Source organism: Podospora anserina, chromosome 1, assembly GCF_000226545.1.
Source record: "Podospora anserina S mat+ genomic DNA chromosome 1, supercontig 1".
Taxonomy (NCBI): Eukaryota; Fungi; Ascomycota; class Sordariomycetes; order Sordariales; family Podosporaceae; genus Podospora; species Podospora anserina.
Window position 1 is genome coordinate 3,029,319 of NW_001914859.1, and position 20,705 is coordinate 3,050,023.

The 20,705-nt window shown below is 52.4% G+C and overlaps 6 protein-coding genes across 6 annotated transcripts; 2 read left to right on the plus strand and 4 right to left on the minus strand.

The window, feature by feature from the left end:
* PODANS_1_8530 (uncharacterized protein) lies at positions 1–3,202 on the minus strand (the record flags this gene model as incomplete). The annotated part of the gene is made up of 2 exons (XM_001913046.1): positions 1–1,056; positions 1,115–3,202. Coding segments are annotated over 2 exons (3,144 nt in total), but the record flags the coding sequence as incomplete, so codon positions are not given.
* A 636-nt stretch (positions 3,203–3,838) lies between these two features.
* On the plus strand, positions 3,839–4,655 carry PODANS_1_8540 (uncharacterized protein; the record flags this gene model as incomplete). The annotated part of the gene is made up of 3 exons (XM_001913047.1): positions 3,839–3,883; positions 3,937–4,368; positions 4,425–4,655. The coding sequence occupies 3 exons, from the start codon at positions 3,839–3,841 to the stop codon at positions 4,653–4,655; spliced, it is 708 nt and encodes a 235-aa protein (XP_001913082.1).
* An 835-nt stretch (positions 4,656–5,490) lies between these two features.
* On the plus strand, positions 5,491–7,020 carry PODANS_1_8545 (uncharacterized protein; the record flags this gene model as incomplete). Its single annotated transcript, XM_001913048.1, has 1 exon — positions 5,491–7,020. The coding sequence occupies one exon, from the start codon at positions 5,491–5,493 to the stop codon at positions 7,018–7,020; it is 1,530 nt and encodes a 509-aa protein (XP_001913083.1).
* A 2,207-nt stretch (positions 7,021–9,227) lies between these two features.
* Positions 9,228–10,097, minus strand: PODANS_1_8550 (uncharacterized protein; the record flags this gene model as incomplete). Its single annotated transcript, XM_001913049.1, has 2 exons — positions 9,228–9,505; positions 9,683–10,097. The coding sequence occupies 2 exons, from the start codon at positions 10,095–10,097 to the stop codon at positions 9,228–9,230; spliced, it is 693 nt and encodes a 230-aa protein (XP_001913084.1).
* A 4,941-nt stretch (positions 10,098–15,038) lies between these two features.
* On the minus strand, positions 15,039–16,625 carry PODANS_1_8560 (uncharacterized protein; the record flags this gene model as incomplete). Its single annotated transcript, XM_001913050.1, has 1 exon — positions 15,039–16,625. The coding sequence occupies one exon, from the start codon at positions 16,623–16,625 to the stop codon at positions 15,039–15,041; it is 1,587 nt and encodes a 528-aa protein (XP_001913085.1).
* Positions 16,626–19,104: 2,479 nt separating this feature from the next.
* Positions 19,105–20,366, minus strand: PODANS_1_8570 (uncharacterized protein; the record flags this gene model as incomplete). The annotated part of the gene is made up of 3 exons (XM_001913051.1): positions 19,105–19,125; positions 19,177–20,278; positions 20,344–20,366. 3 exons carry the CDS (start codon positions 20,364–20,366, stop codon positions 19,105–19,107), a joined length of 1,146 nt encoding a protein of 381 aa, XP_001913086.1.
* Positions 20,367–20,705: the final 339 nt, after the last annotated feature.

Sequence of the window (20,705 nt, forward strand, 5' to 3'; positions counted from 1 at the left end):
AACAGCACCAATCATCAAATCCCCCCCTCCATACCACTGTTGTTGCTGCCCCCCGGTCCCCGGCTGCTCATACCTCAAAACCCCATCCTCCGCCGTGGTCAACGTCCCGTCCATAAAACCACCAAGCGTCATATCCATCGCCTGCGCGAACCCATCCCCCAACCCAGGGAAATCAAACGTGTCCCCAGGAAAAAAGGTATTGTTCAGCATCCAGGCCGGGTTGCCCATCCCGGGAATGTCAAATGCATTGGAAGTATCAGGCTGTTGTTGTTGTTGAGGTGGGGGGTAATTACCCCAGTTTTGTTGCATTGCCCCCGATGATGATGAAGAAGAAGGAGGGAGGATACCCTGATCATTGTTGGGGCGGGAGGAGGCACCGTTTGCAGAGGCGGCCGCCATTTCTGATAAGAGTTGAAGGGGGGTGCTAGCGACGGGTGGGTAGGTTGGTTGGGGGGTTTGGGAGGGCACTGGAGTGGGGACGTTGGGGTGTTTACTGTCAGTCCCTGACGGGCCTGGGTAAGAGGGTGTTTGGAGAGAGGATTGGGGGGTGTCGCTTGCGGTGTTGGAGCCGTTGGAGCCAGTGCCGCTTTGGTTCTGTTTCTGCTTTTGGAACCAAGACCGGAGCATAACCAGGACGAGGAGGAATTTCGCGGCGGGTCGACTTCTGTCTTCTGCTGCGGTGGCGCGGAATTTCTCGAGGAGTTTGTCGAGGTGCTGCTCCACTTTCATGTGGTCCTTGTTGATCACCTTGCCGAGCTCACTTTTTGTGGAGGAGGCGGCGAAGTAGAGCTTGATGAGCACGACGACGGCATAGGCCACGCGGACAAAATTGAAAACTGGGAGGCACCGTGTCGTGTGGACGTCAAGTGAGAGAAATGTGTCAAAGATGCCGTCGATGGCGGTAAGACAGGCGGAGAGGGCGTTGATATGTGCCTGCGTGAGAGGGGCATCCGAGGCCAGTGGCGTGTCTGGGTTGGGTCCCAGCCTACAGTCATCAGGACAATCGCTATGGGTTGCGATCTCGTGCATGTAGAGGCTGATAACGTGGAAGCTCATCTTTAAAGACGCTATGAAGCTGTTAGATGTAGACCAGAAGACGTCTTTCAGATCATACGGTCGACTTACGCTGCTGTAACTCCCTTGGAATATTCTCACTGTATCTCTCCAGCTCCCTTTCAAACCCCTTAAGCGCATATTGGGTCCTGGAATCAGCAATATTCGGCGTAGACGAAGGATCGTCCATGGAAAACTGAATCCCGACCTCCTCGGCAAGCTTGTGCGTCCAAACCAAATGACAGAAATACTTGTCAGTCGGCACAGCCTCCGGGGAAGACTCCAGCACGTCGATACACTCTGCCATGAACGGCGTCCACCTAATCAGATTCGCCCGATGAAGTGCCATTGCCGTGTTGGTGGCCAAAAAATAACACGTCAACCACGCTCTTCTCGCCTCCAGTGTTGTCGGATCAAGCGGTGTCCCGCGCATGGGGTGGTCTCTCCAAGCCTGAGAGACGTGTCGTTTAAACCCACCTCTCGACATCTTCTTGGTTCCCAGTCCAATCTCAATAGCCATCACAGCAGCTACATGAACAAGTTGATAAAACTTGAGCTCCTCGAACCGATCTGGCGGCCAGTACCAAATAACAGCCACCTGTAGGGCTTGTACAAGCTCCAAGCTCTTGTGGCCGTCCACAATGATTTTCTCGGCAAAGACTTGCATTAGCTCCTTTGTCAGTGTTTTTTGCAAAGACGGAATCTCAGCCGAAGCAGCCGCCATCAGTGACAAAAACAAGATGGGCTTGTTTGCCCGAACCTCCCCCACCGTGACCCCAGCCGGAAACACAACACCAGGGAGATGATAGCACATCTGCTGTGTGTACCTCATGAAAAACTCTTCAGCCATATTCATGGTCAAGATGCCCCGATCAACCACATCTGCCACCTTGGCAGCACCGTCCTCACTTTTGAAGTTTGCTCCAGCCAGTGCAACAGCAGCTCTCTCTTCCTCGCCGGTAACCTGTGTCATCTTCCTCTTCTGGCCAGCTACAGCGGGAGTTGAAGACGATATCGTCGACGACAGCGGAGGCAGAGATGTCGACATTGACTGCTGCTGCCCATACCGTTCACCACCACCCGCATACCTCCCATAATCCGTACCAGGTCGGCCGCCGCTTTGATCATGGCTAGTTCCTCTCCAATCCGCTGAAGATACCAGAGCCTGAGCAGCTTGGTGAGCCTGGGGATCTGAACCTGGCCCGTGAAGCCCTCCTGTCGATGTGCCAGAAGTTTGCGGTCTGGTGGCCTGCAAACTAGCAGTCAACATATCAATCTTCTTCTCCAGCTCCGCCACCCGTGAGTCCGTTTTTTTAGCCCGTTTCCTCGTGGGCTGGGTGATAACGCACTCGCGTTTGGCTTTGGCACATCTCTTGCAAGGGCCATCTGGGTCAGCCGGGTCTGGGTCACAACGAACTTTGAGACCTCTGCATGATTCACAAGCACGGGGCTTTTTGGGATCTAGCCCACCGCCAGCGCCGCCTGGAGAGTGGTGCTCATCACCGGGACTGTTGTGGTGGTGATATGAATTGTTAGGGGTGTTGACAGCAATGGAGCTGGGGGCCGTGGTATTGGCTGGAGTGGACGAGGTGTTGACGGTTGCGGTTGATGCAGGTGTTTGTGGGGAGAATGCCGATGTTGGATGGTTAGTGTGGGGAATTTGGGGTTGGTGATGATGCGGTGGTTGCCATTGCTGTTGCTGCGGGCGCAATTGATGCTGCTGCTGGGGATGATGGGCTTGGAGTTGGGGCAGCCTATCATGGTGGCGTTGTGCATTCAGCGAGCTAGCTGGCGGCTGGGCGCTCGGCGCCCCATGAACGGGGGCTGGTGTATTGCCTGGGCCGTTGCTGGAAGTGCTGGTGCTGCCGTTGCCGCTTCCACTGCCGCCGTTACTGCTGCGGAGCATGGGGTCAAGCGCCGAGATGTCCATGCCGGTGGTTGTCTGTTGGGCCTGCCGACGGTCTTGCTGATGCTGACGGCTTTTCTGAGGCCGATCACCGATGCTGAGCGGTCGAATGTCAGGGCGAAGAAAGTCGGCGCTCCAACCGAGAGTCCCGAGTTCAGAAGTGGCGCCGCGCCGAGAATGGAATCCTCCCATTAAATTGCGTACTACACCCGCTGTTACACACCCGCAAAGATTTAATTTCATGTGATGTACAAGCCTTGGATGACGACAACAACCTCGGTAAGCAAAGACTCCGACGTGGTACGTGCGCCACCTCCAACAAACAACCCTACTGCGTACAAACCATTGCGATGTGAGGCAAACCCAGAACACAGCTCATTGCCTACAGTATATGCTATATCTCAGCGGCGAGGTATCTCGGGTTAGTTGGTGAACTGTATCTTGAGGGTTGACGAAGACCTAGCTCAAGACCTTGGGGCTCCTTCTTGAATCATGATCAAGTTGCGTGATTGCATCGACATGTGCTTGCCGATGATGAAAGTTCGAGCACTCCCATGCTGTCTGCGCATTTCAGGTCAGCGCGAGACGGCCCAGAGGGCAAGAGGTACGAGGCAGGAAGTATGAAGGAAGGCAAGAAGAATGGTTGCTGCTACCAGCTATCAGACTTTGACACCAAGATGACGGAGACTGGGCTGCGGCCCAAATGATTATTTCAAGGGAGACTCAACTTCCTGGTCCAGTGAAGTCGAAAAGTATCACTCCCGCATACATTCTTATTTCTTGAGAGAAGAGTCGACCAGCATCAAGCCCTCATCAACAGCTCCTTGTTCATCCCAATCGCTTCACTGTTAGGCCCACACGTCGGCCACCGTCAGCAACATGTTCATTAAGCTTGCCTCCTTTCTGGCTCTCGCAGCAACTGTGGTATGCTGTCTGCCAACTCCTCGGTTGTCATCCTTCTAATCCCTCTACCCTAGACCGCCACCACCCCGTTTCATACCACCAACGCCACCTCCCTGTATCAAGACAACGGCCACGGCATCAAATGGACAGGCGTAATCACCCCCGGTCAGCCCAAAACCACCCTCTTCGGCACCGTTGACGAGATCTACAACTATATCCTCGCAATTAACCCCAACTACGTCGCCCAGCCTCTTGACAAGTCCGATCTTGCCCTCCTCGCCTCCCCCTGGAACGAACCCGGGACCACCAAGCTAGTCGCCCGACAAAGGTCAAAATACCTCGACAAGTTCCCCAGCCCCGTGTGCCGCGTCATGGCCACGGGCAACAGCAGATCCCTCGATCCCATAATAAACGAACTGGATATCCTTGGTGGAATATGTGAGGCTCCCAAGGATGCCTGCCGCCGTGTTGGGTGCAAGTCGACTACGGCTGGGTATCTTTGTGGTGTAAGTCTCTTTATCCTGTCACATAAGCGGCTTCAATACTGATGAAACGGTTAAAGGAATACGGCAACGCAGCTGTGGTTGCATGCACCGATGTGTCACGTCGTCTGGAGGTGATCAAGAGGGACTGCTGTTCGGTGATAGCTGATTTTGGCGGAAAACCAGTGTCGGGACACTCCAAACGTTACGACTACGGTGTGTATGCTGGGTATGGGAACTGTAATCATGGGGAGGATAGCTCGCCGGCTGATTATCCTTATCCTGGGGGTGGGATTAATGGGAAGTGCTAGGGGTTGGCGGGTATTGCAATGGTAATTGGGGGGGGGGGGGGGTGGTGATGTCTGCGAAGGGTTGCGAGTGTCTTTCGTCGAGGTTAGTTGATGGGGTGCTGCCTAACGATGATGTGGCCTGACGCGTCTCTAAGGGACAGGTCTGTCATTGGTCATGAATTGCTTACTTTGCACTAATAAATAAATATTATCTTCATCGATTCGGATGGAAACGCGTGTGCCTGTGAGACCCCTAAGTTGTTGCCTGGCCAACCACCAAGTCGAAAAGGGGTAGTAAGTAGGGCGCTCTCGAAAGTCTGGCTTGGACTGCCACGAACATCAACCATACCAGCTATGAAATGTTTTCGGTTGATTTAATGTGAAAGGACAGCTGTTTCAAATGAGTTTGACTGGGGGTAGTATCAATTACAGTCTTGCTGTCACCTTATACTGCAAAACGCGAAAGCGCATTCTGGACAATTTAGGGCTAGGGTTATACACGGGCGTTTCTGGTGCCAGCCTTGATGAGTCCGAGAGATCGGATCTAAACAGAATCCACCCCGCTTTTACAGTCTCCCTGCAGGCACCCATATAGACATCACGTTCTCAAGGCAGATATTTAATTTCTGACGGATTTATGATCGTTCTCGAAGTCTTTATTTTTCGATCTCGATATTCCGTCTTTTGACAACAGGTGAGTAAGGGGGACCCGAAAAGGCGTGTTGAGGAATCGTTGCGCTGACTTGTCGTTAGAAATAATTGCACGACCACAGCAAGAGAGTGGTGCTTTTCTGTCAGATAACACGTCTCGCCAAAACCGGACTTTGTTGTTCGAGGCTTTGCGCACAACGGCAAAATGGATCAGAACCGCCCAACGCTTTCCACGCTGCCCAATGAGCTTCTCGCCATGATCATCGAGGAGCTGGTGGACGAGAGCAGCAAGCACAGCGGTGGACCTTCCATCAAAGCCTGCCGTTTGGTCAGCCGCCAGTTTTGCGACGTCAGCTCTCGCTGGCTTATTCCCTCGGTCAAAGTCGGGCACAGTAATGATTCTCTGGCGCGACTGGATGCGATATCACGACACCCGGCGATTAGTCGTGGTGTTAGGACGATAGAGGTGGTGCTGTCTTCGTATTCTACTTTCTGGAATCCTCTTGGGGGGAAAAGGGAGTTTATCGACTTTCAGCGGAAGGTCTTGGCGAACCGGGCAAAGATTTTTGAGGTTGGCAAGATTATTACTATGACTGAGAAGGATAATGCAATATTGAGAAAGGTGCATGAGGTGTTGAGGTGTTGGCTGTATTTCCAAGAACCGAAACGACAGCCGGAGCCGGGGGCTGATTTGGCGCTTCACCGGGAGTGTATGGACAGGTATTTTGGGGAGTTTCAGAGGCTGGCTTATGAGGAGAAAGTGCTGGTGGATCAAAGGGCGATGGGGACGGCGGTTGCTGAGGCGTTGAGCCGGATGCCGTGGGTGGCTGGGCTGAGGTTTGATGATACTTGTCATTACGGCAGACGGAGGCGGGGGCTTTCGTGGGAAACGCCCGAGACGGTGGTTGAGGGGATTTATGAGAATACGCTGTTGCCGTTGACGAGGAGGGATCTCGAGGCGAGAGGGTCTGTTATTGTTGATGAGATTCCTTTTTATCATCATGCCTCGGGGCTGGTGGCCTCGCCTCGTCCGCTCTCGGAGACTATTCCTCGTGTTTTGGCTGCTGTGGGGGGTGTTGATCAGGTAGAGCTCAAGAGGCTCGTGGTGAACGTGGACTTGATTGATTTGAGGGGGGTTTTCAGGGAGGTTTCTGATTTGCGAGAGAAGCTTACAGCTGCCACGAGGAGGTTGACAGACATTTCGATCCAGCAGAAGGCTGGGTATGACGATAGGTCTTTTTGGGGACTCTGTTGTACATCGCCAAACCTTAAACACTACTCGGTGGTACTGGAGCTGGGATCACATGCGTTGGACCCGTTGCTGGAAGGGCCTGGTTCGAATGAGGAACGGAAAAACTTGACGGTTATCCAGGTGAAGGGTGCTAGAATGACCGTCAGCACCCTGAAGCGGTTTCTTGACATTATCCCAGATGTCCTGGACCGCGTGGAGTTGGTGGGTGTCGAGGTGGTTGGGGGAGGTTGGCGGGAGGTTTTGGATATGCTCCGAGCGAAGACTTACCGGCAGACGGGGGACTGGCCGTACCCTGTGAGAATCTCTCAGGCTGTTAGCCCCCATCCGAACCATGAGTTGCACCCAACGTTTGAGTGGGTTTTCCAGAGCGATGCGACGTGGGAGCCGAGCGATGCCGACGTGTATGTCATGAGACAGTCGGGGGTCAACCCGTTTGCTCCGGAGGCAGGGAAGTTTCCTTTGGGAGGTATTGTCAAGTGGTAGCTAAGGTGTGCTGTTATGGCGGCGAGACTTTTCAGTTCTAGGTTCGTCTTTACTTGCCATGCCATAGAAAGTGTACATCATTAGATACTATCACGACTTTCGAATAGCTGCCTACTTACTACCTACTTCATAGATGGAGGATGGAGTCTGTGAAACAGCACGAGAGTCAACCGAGAATGCCAAAAGATGGAACTTTGGCCTTTCAAGATATCCTAACGGCCTACCAGCCATCGTTTTGGATCTACCAACTATATTCTCCGGCTTTACAGAGCAACTGTTTATCCTCAACATAACTGCACCCCACGGCACCAAATCTTCCAAATAAACACCACTTCTACACCCACTATACCCCCCTCCCATCCTTTTGTTTGTCCAATCCCTATCCCAACCCAGACTTCAATCAATCTCACCCACCCTTCCAGAAGCGAACCAACCCGCGCGCCCCAACTTCCTCATCTTTCACCATCAGTAACGAGCCACCTACCAAACGGGGCCCGCTCCGTTCCTCCTATTTCTCCTTTTTAACATACCGAGCTTCGGCTCAAGTTTCTCAACCCCGAAGCTTCCTGCACCAAATTCCTTGAATGAAAAGAGGGCCAATAAAACGGCACAATTCCACCAAAGGGACCCAAAAATTCCCATGGGAATGGTATGACAAGGATTACGTTGATGGAAGGAGCGGGAGTCCAATGGCTCGTGGCTCGGGTTGCGGGTTTTGAGCTCCGGGGCCGGCGGGGGTGCATTTCTTCCCTTCCCTTCCCTTCCCTTCTCTTCCCTTCCCTTCCCTTCCCTTCCCTTCTCTTCCCTTCCCGTACCTACATACATACGTGCTCTCTGTTCTGTGGGGGTTAGGTCTTGGAGTCTCAAACCAGAGCTAGAAGCAAAAAGCTTCCAAGCCCTACCCACTGATGAGTCGATCATAAAACACCTACCTACCTAACCTAACCTATAACCCCCAGGTAAGTCATCAAAGAAAAAAGACCGAAAATGCAGCCAGAATCTGCATGCTGCTTGGCTCCCTCCTGCCCCGTGTCTGACTTTCTAGCCAGGCTCTAGCATCCTTTCTTTGACCTCTCCATTCAAGAAAACTTCCTAGCTCTCTTCTCCCGCCCCCGATCGAAATATTTCATAGGTAGTCAAGCAAGAAAGTCATTGCGGTGACCTTCAGATAAGACAAGCTATCAAGGTCCTCAACCCTCCTCCCCAATCCTTTGACCCAACAGCTCAAGCCCATCCCATCTCTTCTTTGTTCCCTCACCACCAGTCCCCCACCTTCAAGCGCCAAGTGAACGGGTTGGCTGGTTTAACCCGTCTTCACCTTGATCTCCATCTCCCTTCCTATCCTAGATGGAACAACTTCGGCGTGTTGCTCGCCAACACCTTCCCACCCAACAAACAACACCTCATCAAAGCAAAGCATCAAAGAAACACCTTATCTGATCATCAACCACACTGCACCACATCAAATCGCCATCACCCGGTTGAAATATCATTTCCTCACATTTGTAACTATGAGAAGGCATTCTAGTCGACCTAAAATAATGATACTTGTTCCCATGTCTGATCCGTTTCCATGTCCTTCCCATAATCCCATCTGTCTGCCCTATTCCCATACCAGGGCAATCCAGTTCAGTTTCAGCCATGTGATAAAAACCCGGAACCCTATTCATACACTCTGGTGTGATGACATGAAAAAACAACCCATAAGAACCCCATGTCAAAAAATATTGCAGTCTGATTCCATGATCTGCTGCTGCTCTTTCTCATTCCATCCATCTCCCACGTTGTTCGCTCGCTCGCTAGTCATTTCACAACATAAAAACAACCGACTCCCCAACCTCGTAACCTCTCCCAATGTAGTAGAAGGTACTACCCCACTGTAGCTGCTTGTTTTGCCTTTTTGACCCGGCCTTTTGGGGGAAAGAATTGGACTCATTTCAGAGTCCCAATCCAGCTGAAAGTTGACCCCGAACACCTTGACGAACTCCAGACAAAAAATGTTGACAGGCCGACCCGAACTCCGTTCCCAAGCCAAATAAAGCCATGTATCATGTAGGCAAAGCCCGTCCAACCCAATCTAGCCGGACCCATAAATTGGAAAAGCCTGTCTCAAACCAAATGACGTGGGTGGATGCATGCGTAGGGTAAAAGCCTTTTGAGCTCAAAAATTTTACACACATTTCTCTCTCGGTGTCTTGTTATGGAGTTCAGTCCATGTAAAAGTCACCCTTCAAGATGCGCTCTTGGAAGTGATCCGGCTTCTGCGGGGCACGGGGCCTCGGCTGAGCAGGCGGCGCTGGCATATCAGACACCGACCTGGCTCGGTCGTGACGAGGATTGATTGACGAAGCCGAGACGGCGGGAGGTCCACCACGAGGAGGAGAGGCGCTGAGGCCAGAGGCAAAGGAGAATGAGGACCGGGCACCTTGGGCGACGGTGCTTTCGGCACGGGATCTAAGCTGATCGGACCAGTTGAAGCCTTGGTCTGATCGAGCGGTAGGAGAGCACAAGTCAGAACCTGTTCGAGCTTGGTTTGTGGTGCTTGCCTGAGGAGGGACTGTTCTGCCCCATGTGTAATTCCCAACACCTGCCGAAGCAAGAGGGGGTGTGGGTGGATTACTGCGGGCAGTACTGCCTCGTCGGGCCGGTTGGGAAGGCATACCATTTGCACCAGGACTGTTACCTCCACGCATGCCACGCATGGCTTGAGCGGCACCCAGGCTCATCCGGCGAGAGAAGGGAGTGGTGGGGGCGGTGTGGGACATGTCATCTCCGTCCTCGATGGCACTCTCGTTGATGGAATCGGAATTGGTGGAGACGCTGGCCCGGCGCATAAAGGCAGCAGAGGTGTTTGTGGGAGAGGTTCCCGGAAGACCAAAGGTGGCAACAGAGACTCTTCGGCGCTGGTTGTCCAGCATGGACGTGGCCAAGGGGGTGGGGAAGCCCGTGACTGAGGGTTGCGAGATGGAATTGCTCCGGAAGAGGCTGGTGAGAGTGTTGGAGGTCACAGACCCGCGTCTCTGTTGTCGTGCCATATCGTTGTTGGAGTTGTTGGAGGATGAGTTGTCTGAAGACATGATGAAGGAGGGAGAGGCTTCAAGAGCCAGAGGACGCCAGGACTTATATCGAAAGGGACGAAAGTGTGCGTTTAACGTCCTCGTGTGAGGCGGCAAGGATGGCCTGTCAGGAGGGCGGGAGTGGCTTCGGGAAAATCGGTAGTAGGGTGGAAGTGTAGCAGCGTGTGCCGACTCGTATGTTTTGTAGATTGCAATGGTTCGAGTCCTGTGCACACCGGCGCCTTCGAAGTAGTGGAGGTGAAACGCTTAAATGGCAAACTGTTGTGGGGGGTGGGATGACGAGAATGACGAGGGGTGGTGCAACGCCAGGGCACTCGGGTCTGAATGGCTCGCGCGCTGTCGACTTTTCTTTGTTGACGGACAGCCAGGTGTTCAGGTAATGGGCGGGATGATCGGCAGGCCTCGTTCGATGGGAGAAGCACGGTCACGTTTTGGGTGGGTGGGAAAGACGACAGGTACAAGGCCGTTGCGATATTGCGGTCCTTTCCTTTCCTTTGTCTACAATGGCAGCAGCGGTCCGTCTCTGCCTATCTGGCTGTCGAGACGGGGCCAGGCTGCGGGCGGGGTGCTTCCTCAGACGCTGCAGAATTGGGGGGGTCTGACTCGATTGGCACTGACAGCGGACGATCGCGGGGAATGTGTTGGGGAAAGTGGTGTTTGAGAGTGAGATGGAAAGTTCAAGCAGCTGCGGATCAGTTTGAGGTGTGAAGAGGAAGGAAAAGAAGGGGGTCGTTCTGTCCTCTTGCTCTTGCCTCTTGACTTTGCCAGTTCCATCACCACCGACAAGCGGCGGTGGTAGTACTAACTACTATGGGAAGCGGCGTCGATCACTGGTTCGGCCAGCACAGACGCCGCTATCAGCGTGTCCATCACACATTGGGCGATGTGATTGGCTACCGCTCCAACGAGTGGACCAAACACTGCTGCTATGACCAATGGCGTCTGCAGAAAGGCTGCCGGTCTGGGGGATAGCGTCCCCATCCTCCAGGGGAACGACCCCGGGACTAGCAGTTTAAAGTGAAGCCAAGATCCCAGCTTTCGACGTCACGGCCCCACATTAAACTTCACCCAATCGAACGATATGCGGGGTAGTCGAACAACTGCCTGTCTCTCTCGCAACTCCCTGACATCCCCTAGCACGAGACATGTGCAGTGCTGCCTCTTGGGCGCTGAAAGCGGTCAGCACGATGGGATTGAAGGATGCGCATTGCATGATGTCGCATCTTTGGCAGCCTTCCACAGAAACCGTGAAAACAAAGATACCCTCTTGGCGAAGAGATGCATCACTGCGGCGGGCGAGCATGTGGCTTTGAGCTTAGCCAAATTAGGCATGTTGTAGTCTACTATAAAACGGCCTGGACTGGAATTTACCGTCCGACCATCCATACGTCCCTCGTCCTTGCCATTGCCTCTCACGAGATGCACATCACTTTTGCCACAGAACTGTCTTGTTTGCTGATGAGATCTGCCCCTAATCAACAATGACTGCAGCGAGATCCAATATTGGCATATGATAAGGGCGACGCAGGACCCCTTCTTTCCTCTCCCCCAGTCAACGGACCGTCAAACACAACCGCTTCCCCTCTTTTCACCGGTCAACAGCTGCAATGGTGCCGGGCTGCAAACTGATGCAACCACCAAATGCATCATATTCGTAAGCCGCCTTCTGGACTCTCAAAATGTCATGCGAAGACAGCTGTGTAGGGAAAAGGAGCAATCCATCGATTGACGGACAGTTGCTCCGGCTGCTTTCCCCCCACCCGATCACTCTCAGGAAGGGTCTGAAACCTTTTGTCTTGGAGACCACGACACCATCAATGAGATCAACAGAGCTTTCCTGTCTATCTTGTGGGGGCCTTCCCTGCACCACCACAACCACCACGTCTCAGCTACATGAAAGGATCCCATCCACCAATTCCAGGTGACCATGCCCGCAGTAGTCGCGCCAACTATCCTCTGACTTGGCTCCTTGTTAGTCCCCAGTCTGGCACACCTGGCCAATTCGGTGCCGGGGAGATAAAGCATACTGCAGCAACCCAAGCCAGCCCAGCAACTCCAAAGCAACCCTCCGGAAGAGAGCAATGCCAATGAAGCCGTCTTTCCGCACCTGAAGGGATCTGGTTGACTCCAGTTTTCCAGCCTGCCTGCATGACGGTTGAGTTGTAGATTGGCGAATCCTTTTACACTTGCATACTACCCCCTGCTCCATCGCCTCTCGCTTCCAACCGTTCTGTCAGTCTTGAGTGCTGTACAGTACTTTGCTCGAGATTGGATTGACAAGAAGCTTAATGGGCCGAACACCACCATTCCCCCATTCTCATCGAGCCCCTCAATGAGCGACGTGGCAAATGTCATCACCTCCCATCTCGCCAAAGTGTTCCGGAGATAACACCGCCCAAACTGACCACTGAGAAGGTGGCGTACACCATGATGATGGCAGTCGATCGGGCATTTTGAAATGTCGTAGGTTGTCAAACGCCAGATTGCTCATTCGCCATGTGCGTAAGGAGGTTTCATATTCTCAGCAAGCCACACCATCAGACAACAGTGTGACATATGTCCCATAGCACCATAAGGCATACACTGGGGAAGCACAAACCCCAGCAAATGTGTGAGACACAACTTGGAAGGCAGCGGGGGTAATATATGCCTCTCGAGTTCAACGAGACACGCGGGCGTCATTGTTTTCACTTGAAGGCTTCAAACTTCGCCGAGTTCCGTTTCACGAACATGAAGCTGAACCTCGTGTGTAGCTACAACTTTCTCTTTTCAATGGGTCATCGAACTGGCACTTCTATACGGTGTTCCAGGCCTGTCCTATCGGAACCCAGCATCGTATTCTCAACTACCTAACTTTTTTCTGGTCCCATCCCATCTTATTACCATCTGCAAATTCCCCGCATTTGTCATCATGAGGGGCCAAAAGTCAACCCAAGTATGACAACCTGCTGGCTCTTTCCCCCATCCCTACCTACCTACCTACTTCACCCAATCTTTACGGATCACCTGGTAACACACCGTTGAAACTTTAAATCTCCCACAGACGTCTGGGGGAGGGGGTTCGTCTCCCCAGAGAACAGACAATTTGACTTTGACAACTCCCATGGATCTGGGAACATGGGTCGCAGGGGAGGTAGCTAACCTCCAGGAAAAGGGGTTTTAGCTCCAAGGGAGTTTTCTACTGGATTTGATCAATGGGGAAATATTCTCCTGCTTTGGGGGCCCAAAAGTTGCCCGTAGAGCGAGAGAGAGCAAACCGGTTTCCACAATCAAAATGACAGGTCTGTTTGTCCCCGTAGAAGAGTGTGCGCGACCAGAGTCCATGCATGCTCTTTGGCCTTTCAACAACACAGTGGACAAACCTTGGTGGTGTTAAGACGGACATGTGGAGGGTGGAAGCCCGAGCCAATAACCCACACACAGACACCCACACACACACAAACACACTCACACACTTACTTTTGTTTCTTGTCAAGGTGGGTTGGGAGAGATGGGGGAGAAAGGCAAGTCTGTGTGACAGGTCCCTCACCTCTCACCTCTCTCACTGCATCTCTCCTTCGTGTCTGTAGACATTCGTTCTTCCTCCATTTTTAGACCCAAGCCTCCCGTTCTATTCATACATTCTGTTTATCAAGGTATCACAACAACGGGTAACTGCACTGCTCAATCCCGCCCCTCGCTGCCTTGTCATTCTCGCCTTCATGTCTTGTCTTGTGCCCCCTCTCACCCATCACCCAAGCACCACCCCCACTAGCGACCCAAAAGGGGGGTTGCCGACGGGGATACAACGGGTTTGTCCACATCTCCAACCTTCCCTGGTAGACTAAACAAAAGCAAGTCCATTTCCAGGAGGCCTTCCAACCCGGGGCTGGGCTCGTGTGATCACTCCCTATCGGTAATCCCCCCAACCAACACCACAAACCATCCAGATAGATGGGTATCTATACTCGTAGTTTGTCCCTATCTATCTATTTCCCCTACCGGTGGGGCTTGATAACAACACAACGATTGACATCGTTGATATTCACCATCAGCCGTTTCTATCTGCACAAGAGCACTCACTCCATCCACCTGCAAAAGGTAGTAAAACAGTCTTCATAAAAAAGGGGGCTGATGAGACAGAAAGCATGCTCAAGTCAAGATCTCCTGTCCTTGCATACCACTCGAACCAGCTCCCGTTCCACATGGCCCAATTCCTACATAACGTCAACAATCAAACCCCCAGACCTCCGTGCAATAAACCCCCATCTGTATCACTTCACATGCACCGTCACCTCACATTCGCAAACCCCGCCCATTCATAACAAAGGCAAAGACAATTATGGGGTATCTCATCCACCGCCTACACCACCTCATGTAAAACAACAAAGCAAAGCTAGCTCACTAAATGGTATATACACTCTCTCGCTCGCTTGCTTGCTTGCTTGCTCGCTCGCTTCAATATGTTTATCTCATGTTATGTTGTTATCTTTCCCCCACAAAAATTAATAGAAAGGAAAATTTCAAATACAAATAGAATACATACATCACCCATTGTTCTTCGTTCAACATTGCCAAAAGACCTCCCTTCCCCCTTTTCCTAGTCCCCCCCCTCCCCCACGTGAATTATCTCTTTTTTTTTCTCCCCCCGTTGCACAAAAAAAACTAAAAAAAAAAAAAAAACTTAACAAGCCCAGAAAAATGCCAACCCAAATTTCCCTTACTACTCCGTTTTTTGATGCAAGATGCAAATGTTTGTTGTGTTGCTTGATGGGGCCGCCATATACTCGTTACAGTAAGTTTTCCGCTCGAAAAAAAACAAAAAATCAAGCCATAAAAAATAGTTTTTGTTGTTGTCCACCCACCCTCCCCTCATCAAATCAATCCGCTGACCCCTCCCCCATCGCTAGCCCAATCAACAAGCGCAAGGAGAAGAATCACCATCGTGATGACAACTCAATCCTAGTGAATCGCACTGGGCGTAGGCGTGAGATCCCCCCCATCTTGCCCCCCCTCCTTGGAAGCAATCGCAGTCACCAAGTCATTACCCGTCCTTTCCTCACCACCCGCCTCGTCCGCATCGTCCTCAAAAACCACCGGAATCATCGTCGACCCGCTCATAACGTCGTCTCCTGCCATGGAAGTAACCGGGGTAAAAGCCGTAATCGTCGAACGTTCGTCGTCATCATCATCGGGGCCGCTCTCTTCCGAGCCTCCCGCCTTTCGTTGCTCCTTCGTGGCAGGCCGCCAGGTGTCCTCATCCCAGGGGTTGACCAAATCATCCGAAACACTGTGAGGCCTTTCCCTTCGTTCTTCCTCCAGGTCCTCGTGCGGCTTTTCCGATTGTTCTCGCTGGTCGGGCTGGCTCACTTGCTCCGGCTGCTCCGGTTGCTTCTGTGGAGCCGGTGTAGGCCCCGGGTTCCCGATGATCCACAGGGTACCATCTTCGTCCTCCACCTCCTCCGGCTGGTGGTATTCCTCCGGCTCGTCCCTCTTCCTCCAGTCCCGGTTCCATGGGCAACGCCAGTCATTATCCGCGCGCGCTCTTGAACACCCTCGTGGGTAGAAGTACTTAGATCCTCCCATTCGGCCGTCTCTGGCACACCTAGCTCCGCCGAATTCCCAGTCCCTTCCCCTTCTTCCTGGCCCAATACCATTGACATGAGTCCTGTCTATCCGCTCCCAAATATCGTTGCCCCAAACACCATCATTAGGCAGCCGGCTCGCCGGTGCCGATGCGGGTTGGGATATTGGTGCCGGGGTTTCGACTGGCGGCTGTACACTCTCCTGCTTCTGAGGAAGCTGAGCCTTGAGTCTGGCTTGTGACTGATCCCAACTTGCCTTCCATAATACGTTGGTATTCCTTGCTGTTTCGGCGGTATGTTGGGCTTCGGGTTGGTGTTGCTCTTGGTGTTGCTCTTTGTGTTGCTCTTGGTGTTGCTCTTGGTGTTGCTCTTGGTGTTGGCCTTGTATTGGGATCTGGCCCTGTTGCTGGTGCTGACTTTCTTGTAGATGCTGGCTTTGCTGTTGAGCAGCGATCATGCCGCTTTCTTTCAGAGGTTCCATCGCCCCGACACTTCCGAAGAAGATGGCGTCATTTACCAAGTTCGGGTAGAGGAATCCAACCCAGCTCATGCTAAAAACCTGCTTGAATCCGCGATCCAGGATGAGGTACAGCATCGAGACATCGATGAGTTTGGCCATGGCTAACCGTAGATTTCTCATCAACACATTTGTGCCCTGCTCATACATCATGCTAAGAGCCCATCCGAGTGGGTTGTATAGGTTGAAAAGCTCTGGGTTGGGCTCTTGAAGACTGTTGGGAGAGCGCTCTTGGAGGATGGGAAGGTATTCTCCGATGATTGCCGTAGCCTCGTTAAGACGAGCCACGGCGAAATCCATCATGGCGGTGTATTCGATGGAAGCACCGGCGATGTAGAGAAAGGTGTTGAATCGGAGCGGCTCGCCATAAAGTGGAGCGTTTCTGTCGTAGTAGGCATCTGGGTAGCTCTTGAGATACATGAATTGCAGCGCATAGCCTAGTTGCATGGCATCATGGCCGTCAAGCTCAAAGCGAATGTATCCAGCCTAGCACATATGTCAGGGCACTAGATCACGTTGAGGGGATCTGGAATACCTACTGGATCTTTGGGAGGGAGGCGCTCTCTCATGAACTCGGATTCTCGAGACAAGATGTCATGATGTACCTGCCAAGACTTGTCTTTACATACCACTAATACGTCCCATTCATATTGAGTATCCCAGAGTCTATTAAACCATTAGATAACATGTTCTTGTTCACAAAAACCTACCAACTTACGAATATTCTCCCTTATCGTGAGCGGCAATCACCGTGGCAGTGCGCTCTGCCCTTTGCTTGATAAAGTCAAGTTGTGCGGCATCAACCGCTGGCGCTTCGCTGGTCACATTCTCAGGCTCTTCTCTGATGGGTGAAGGTATGTCGGGGGCCGAGAAGCGACGGGCTCTCTGACGAGCAATTACCATGTCTGATTCAGAGGTGCTGGGCTTCTTAGTGGGTGAATCACAGACTCCAGCGCTGTTGTGGCGTTTCCTATCCGCTGGTTTCGTTGCTGAAGTCGAAGACAAATTCCTCTTGTGGTGGCCCTTATGCCTAGATTTCGATTTGGGAGTCGTCTTGGCTGTCACCGGCAAAGCTGGCGGCGGCGGTTGTGAGCTCAGGGAACCCTGGTGCAAGGTTTTCTCCCTGGAACCTGGTTGAGACCCGGGTGTTTTCGCCTTTGCGTCGCTCGAGTTTCTCCAGTTGCTCGACTGCGAAGATTTTGAGGGCATTTTTGCAGTGGGCTCATGGGCAATCGAGGGATATTCCGTGTCTGCTGGCTTGGTTGTGCTGGTTTTGGGTGCCTTGGTGAGAACTTGGACTTTCTTGCCAGAGGCGACTTGGGCATAACTTTGAGTTCTGGTGACAGTGGGGGCGCTTTTTGCTTTATGTTTTTCGGGTGACTGAGGTTTTGGCTGAGGTGGATTCCGTGGCGGTTCGCGAGCCGGCTTTTTCAACTGAGGAAACTCGGCGGAGGAGTTGTCTTTGGTATCCTTGACCTGGCGGTTCGGGCCGGGCCCTAATGCAGTGTTCCTGTCTCGACCTGGCTTGTGGTTTTGTTTGTGTTTTTGAAGCTGGTCTTGAGCACGCATCGCACCCTCAGGGCACTCCTTTTCTCCTTCTTTGGTGGTCGTTGGGGGCTCCTTGGTATCCTTGGTGGCTGGCTTAGACTTTGAAGCGAGGACTTTGCGATTCTTAATCGTGTCTCCTTTTAAAATTCTAGCATAGGAGAGCGAGGGTTGCCTCGCTGGAGGGTCTCGGGAATTCATGGCAAGTGCCGGCGGCTATGCTGTATCCGGTGCCAATGCGGCTCAAGGTGGATGTGATGAGCGGGTGGTGATGTCAAGGTCGCATGCGAAGCATCAACATGGTCGGGGCAGATCGCTGCAGGAAGGAAACAAAATAAAACCTGCCCAAAAACTTGATCCAAATTGGACGATTGTTCGCTTTTGAGGCAGATGGGTGTGAAATATGAAATGTGTGTGTGCTGTGCGGGCTGTTAGCAAGTTGACGAGCTTGAGGAAGTCAATCGCAGTTGTGCAGAAAAAGGTAACTTGGTTGGACTTTGTCTGAGAGATCAAGTGATCAAGAAAGAATCGTGGATGTCACGCCGTGGTTTTGTGGTGTGCGGTCGTCGCAAACATCGGCCTCTTGTTGAAATTTTGGTGTTGTTTGTTGACGGCGATGCTCCACGGCCAGCTTCCCTCTCCAGACTTTTTGCACTTTTTGCGCAATTTTTCCGTTTTTCGCGGCTTTGAGCAACCCGGTCGGTCGCCAAAATAGAGACAAAATGCTCAGAACACGCAAATTGGCCGCTCAATGGTAGAACTGGAGCTCAATCAAAAAAAAGGTTGTTGCGCTGGTCGGTTTTCGTAGGTTAATATGTGTTGCTCTCGTGGCTTTGGAGTGCATGATGGGTGCATCGGCCCTCAATTCACCTTCACTGTTGGGATTCACACAAGCATCATTTCATCTTATCTCGGCTGGCTGCTTGCTCCGTGCAGCAGCGGGCAGCGGGCCGTTCCTGCTTTGTATTTCACTAGATCACTGACAGAGGGGGAAGGCACGATCAAGCCCGGGCTAAGGCAGGCAGGCTATTTTGGGGCAGACATCCCATCCCTTTTGATTAAAGTACCTTGATTCTTGGGACACCTAATGGAACCTGATAAACACCCTTGACTCCATTCCTAACCTGGCGCAATGCAATGCTCGCTCAAAGCCACTTGTATAACCGTCCTGTTCTGCAACACAGTCATGACACCACGACTCGTCTCATTCACCGTGGACATGTGCCCCTCTCTGAACGAGGTGCCAGATGCTAGTTCCAAATGCCAATGTCAGCCTTCTCCTGACTAATATATGCCACAACCCCTCCTACTTGGCGCCATTGCTTTCGGTTTGCCGTACGTCGAGGATGGATATTCTTTCGCATGCTGTGTCATTCAGATCCTAGGACTTGATCATGAAGATCTGGGGGATGTCAGCACTGGAAGAAACGATAGAATCCCAACGGTAGCTTACCTGATTGAGCGCCGCACTATCTGCAAAGGCCATCTTCTTCTGGGCAATAAACCGTGACCTTGCCAGGTAGCGGGTATTCGTAGTCACAGGCGTCGAGTAACCGCTCCCAGTTGGCGTTGACGCATCGCTTTCAACTGCCGGGGTGACACTCTCCTCTTTTTTGCGCTTCTTCTCCTTGGAACTGCTTGCGCCAGCCTCTGAACCTGATTCTGACACTGGCTTGTCCTTCTTGTTCTTGTCTTTCTTGTCCTTCTTCTCTTTCTTTTCTTTCTTCTCCTTCCTTTCCTTCTTCTTCTCCTTCTTCGCCTTCTTAGCATCCTCAGCCGATGTGTCTACCTCCTCTTCTGGAGACTCGCTCTTCTGCTTCTCCCGCTTGCTCGACTTCTCCGACTTGGTTGGCTCTGTGTCGCTTTCCGCCGAGTCCACCTTGCGTTTCTTCGACTTTTTGTCCTTCTTCTTCTCCTTCGAGCCGGCACTGTCTGTTTCAACATCAGATTCAGTTTTCCTCTTCTTGAACTTCTTCTCCTTCTTGCGCGCCTTCTCGTCGTCCTTTTCTGTGTTCTCGTCGGCCTTGCGCTTTTTTGATGGGAGATCTGAAGGCTCCGAGGCTTCTGTCTCGGCGCTCTCTTCTGTGGACTCCTCGGAACTCTCCTGAGCACCATTGACCTCGCCCTTGTCGGCACCCTCTTGTGGCTCCTCCTTCAACACATCTCCCACCAACCAACCGCCCCTAACGAAGCGAATCGTCCCTAATCTCCGCTCAAGGTATGAGTTCATCTTTAGATCCTCGCGCTTCTTCAGCTCACTCTCCAGCGCCTCCTCGCTCTTGCCGTTGAGTCTCCCGAGCAAGTGTTGGAAGTCGAACAGTCCTGTGCACTCGTCTCCATTGTTTCGTTTGGCTCCAAGACCGAGGGTGTCGTCCTTCAAGGTGACCTGGATATGCGATGCGCTGGCAGCTCCATAGTTTTCGGCATGCGCCGCGTCCTTGGCTCCGAGGTACTGGCCCGGCTCCCACCCCTGCGACCGCAGCATCTTCTGGCCAAAAGATTCGGTGTTGCGCATCCATCTGTTGTTATTCGGATCGTTGCCGAGTCTCCGTTTGCTGTTCGCGGGCTTTGTCAGTTTCTGTTGGTTCCAGGACTCAATTACACACAAAACGCGTCTTACTTCTTTGCACCGGCGAGACCCATTTTGCCCAGAAGTTGCCCGGCGCAGCCGAGCGTGAGATATTGAGGGGGCGGGGGTTAGGGAAAGCTGACGATCACAAAGTCTTCGAGGTACCTGGTGTTTCTTGGAGTTGCTTGTGTGGAACTTTTTTTTGGCGGGGAACTGGTGCAAAATGATTCTGACGCCCCACACCGCCCAGATTCGATGGATGCCAAGGCTGCCATCTTGGATGAGTGGGTCCGGTCTGCAGGGTTCCTGCCTCAACGGTCAGGGGTTGCAACATCACGGTTCTCGATGTCATCGTGCCTTCCTCGGGCAACTTCTTTGTTTTAAATGACTACCTACGATACAAGTACGAATTT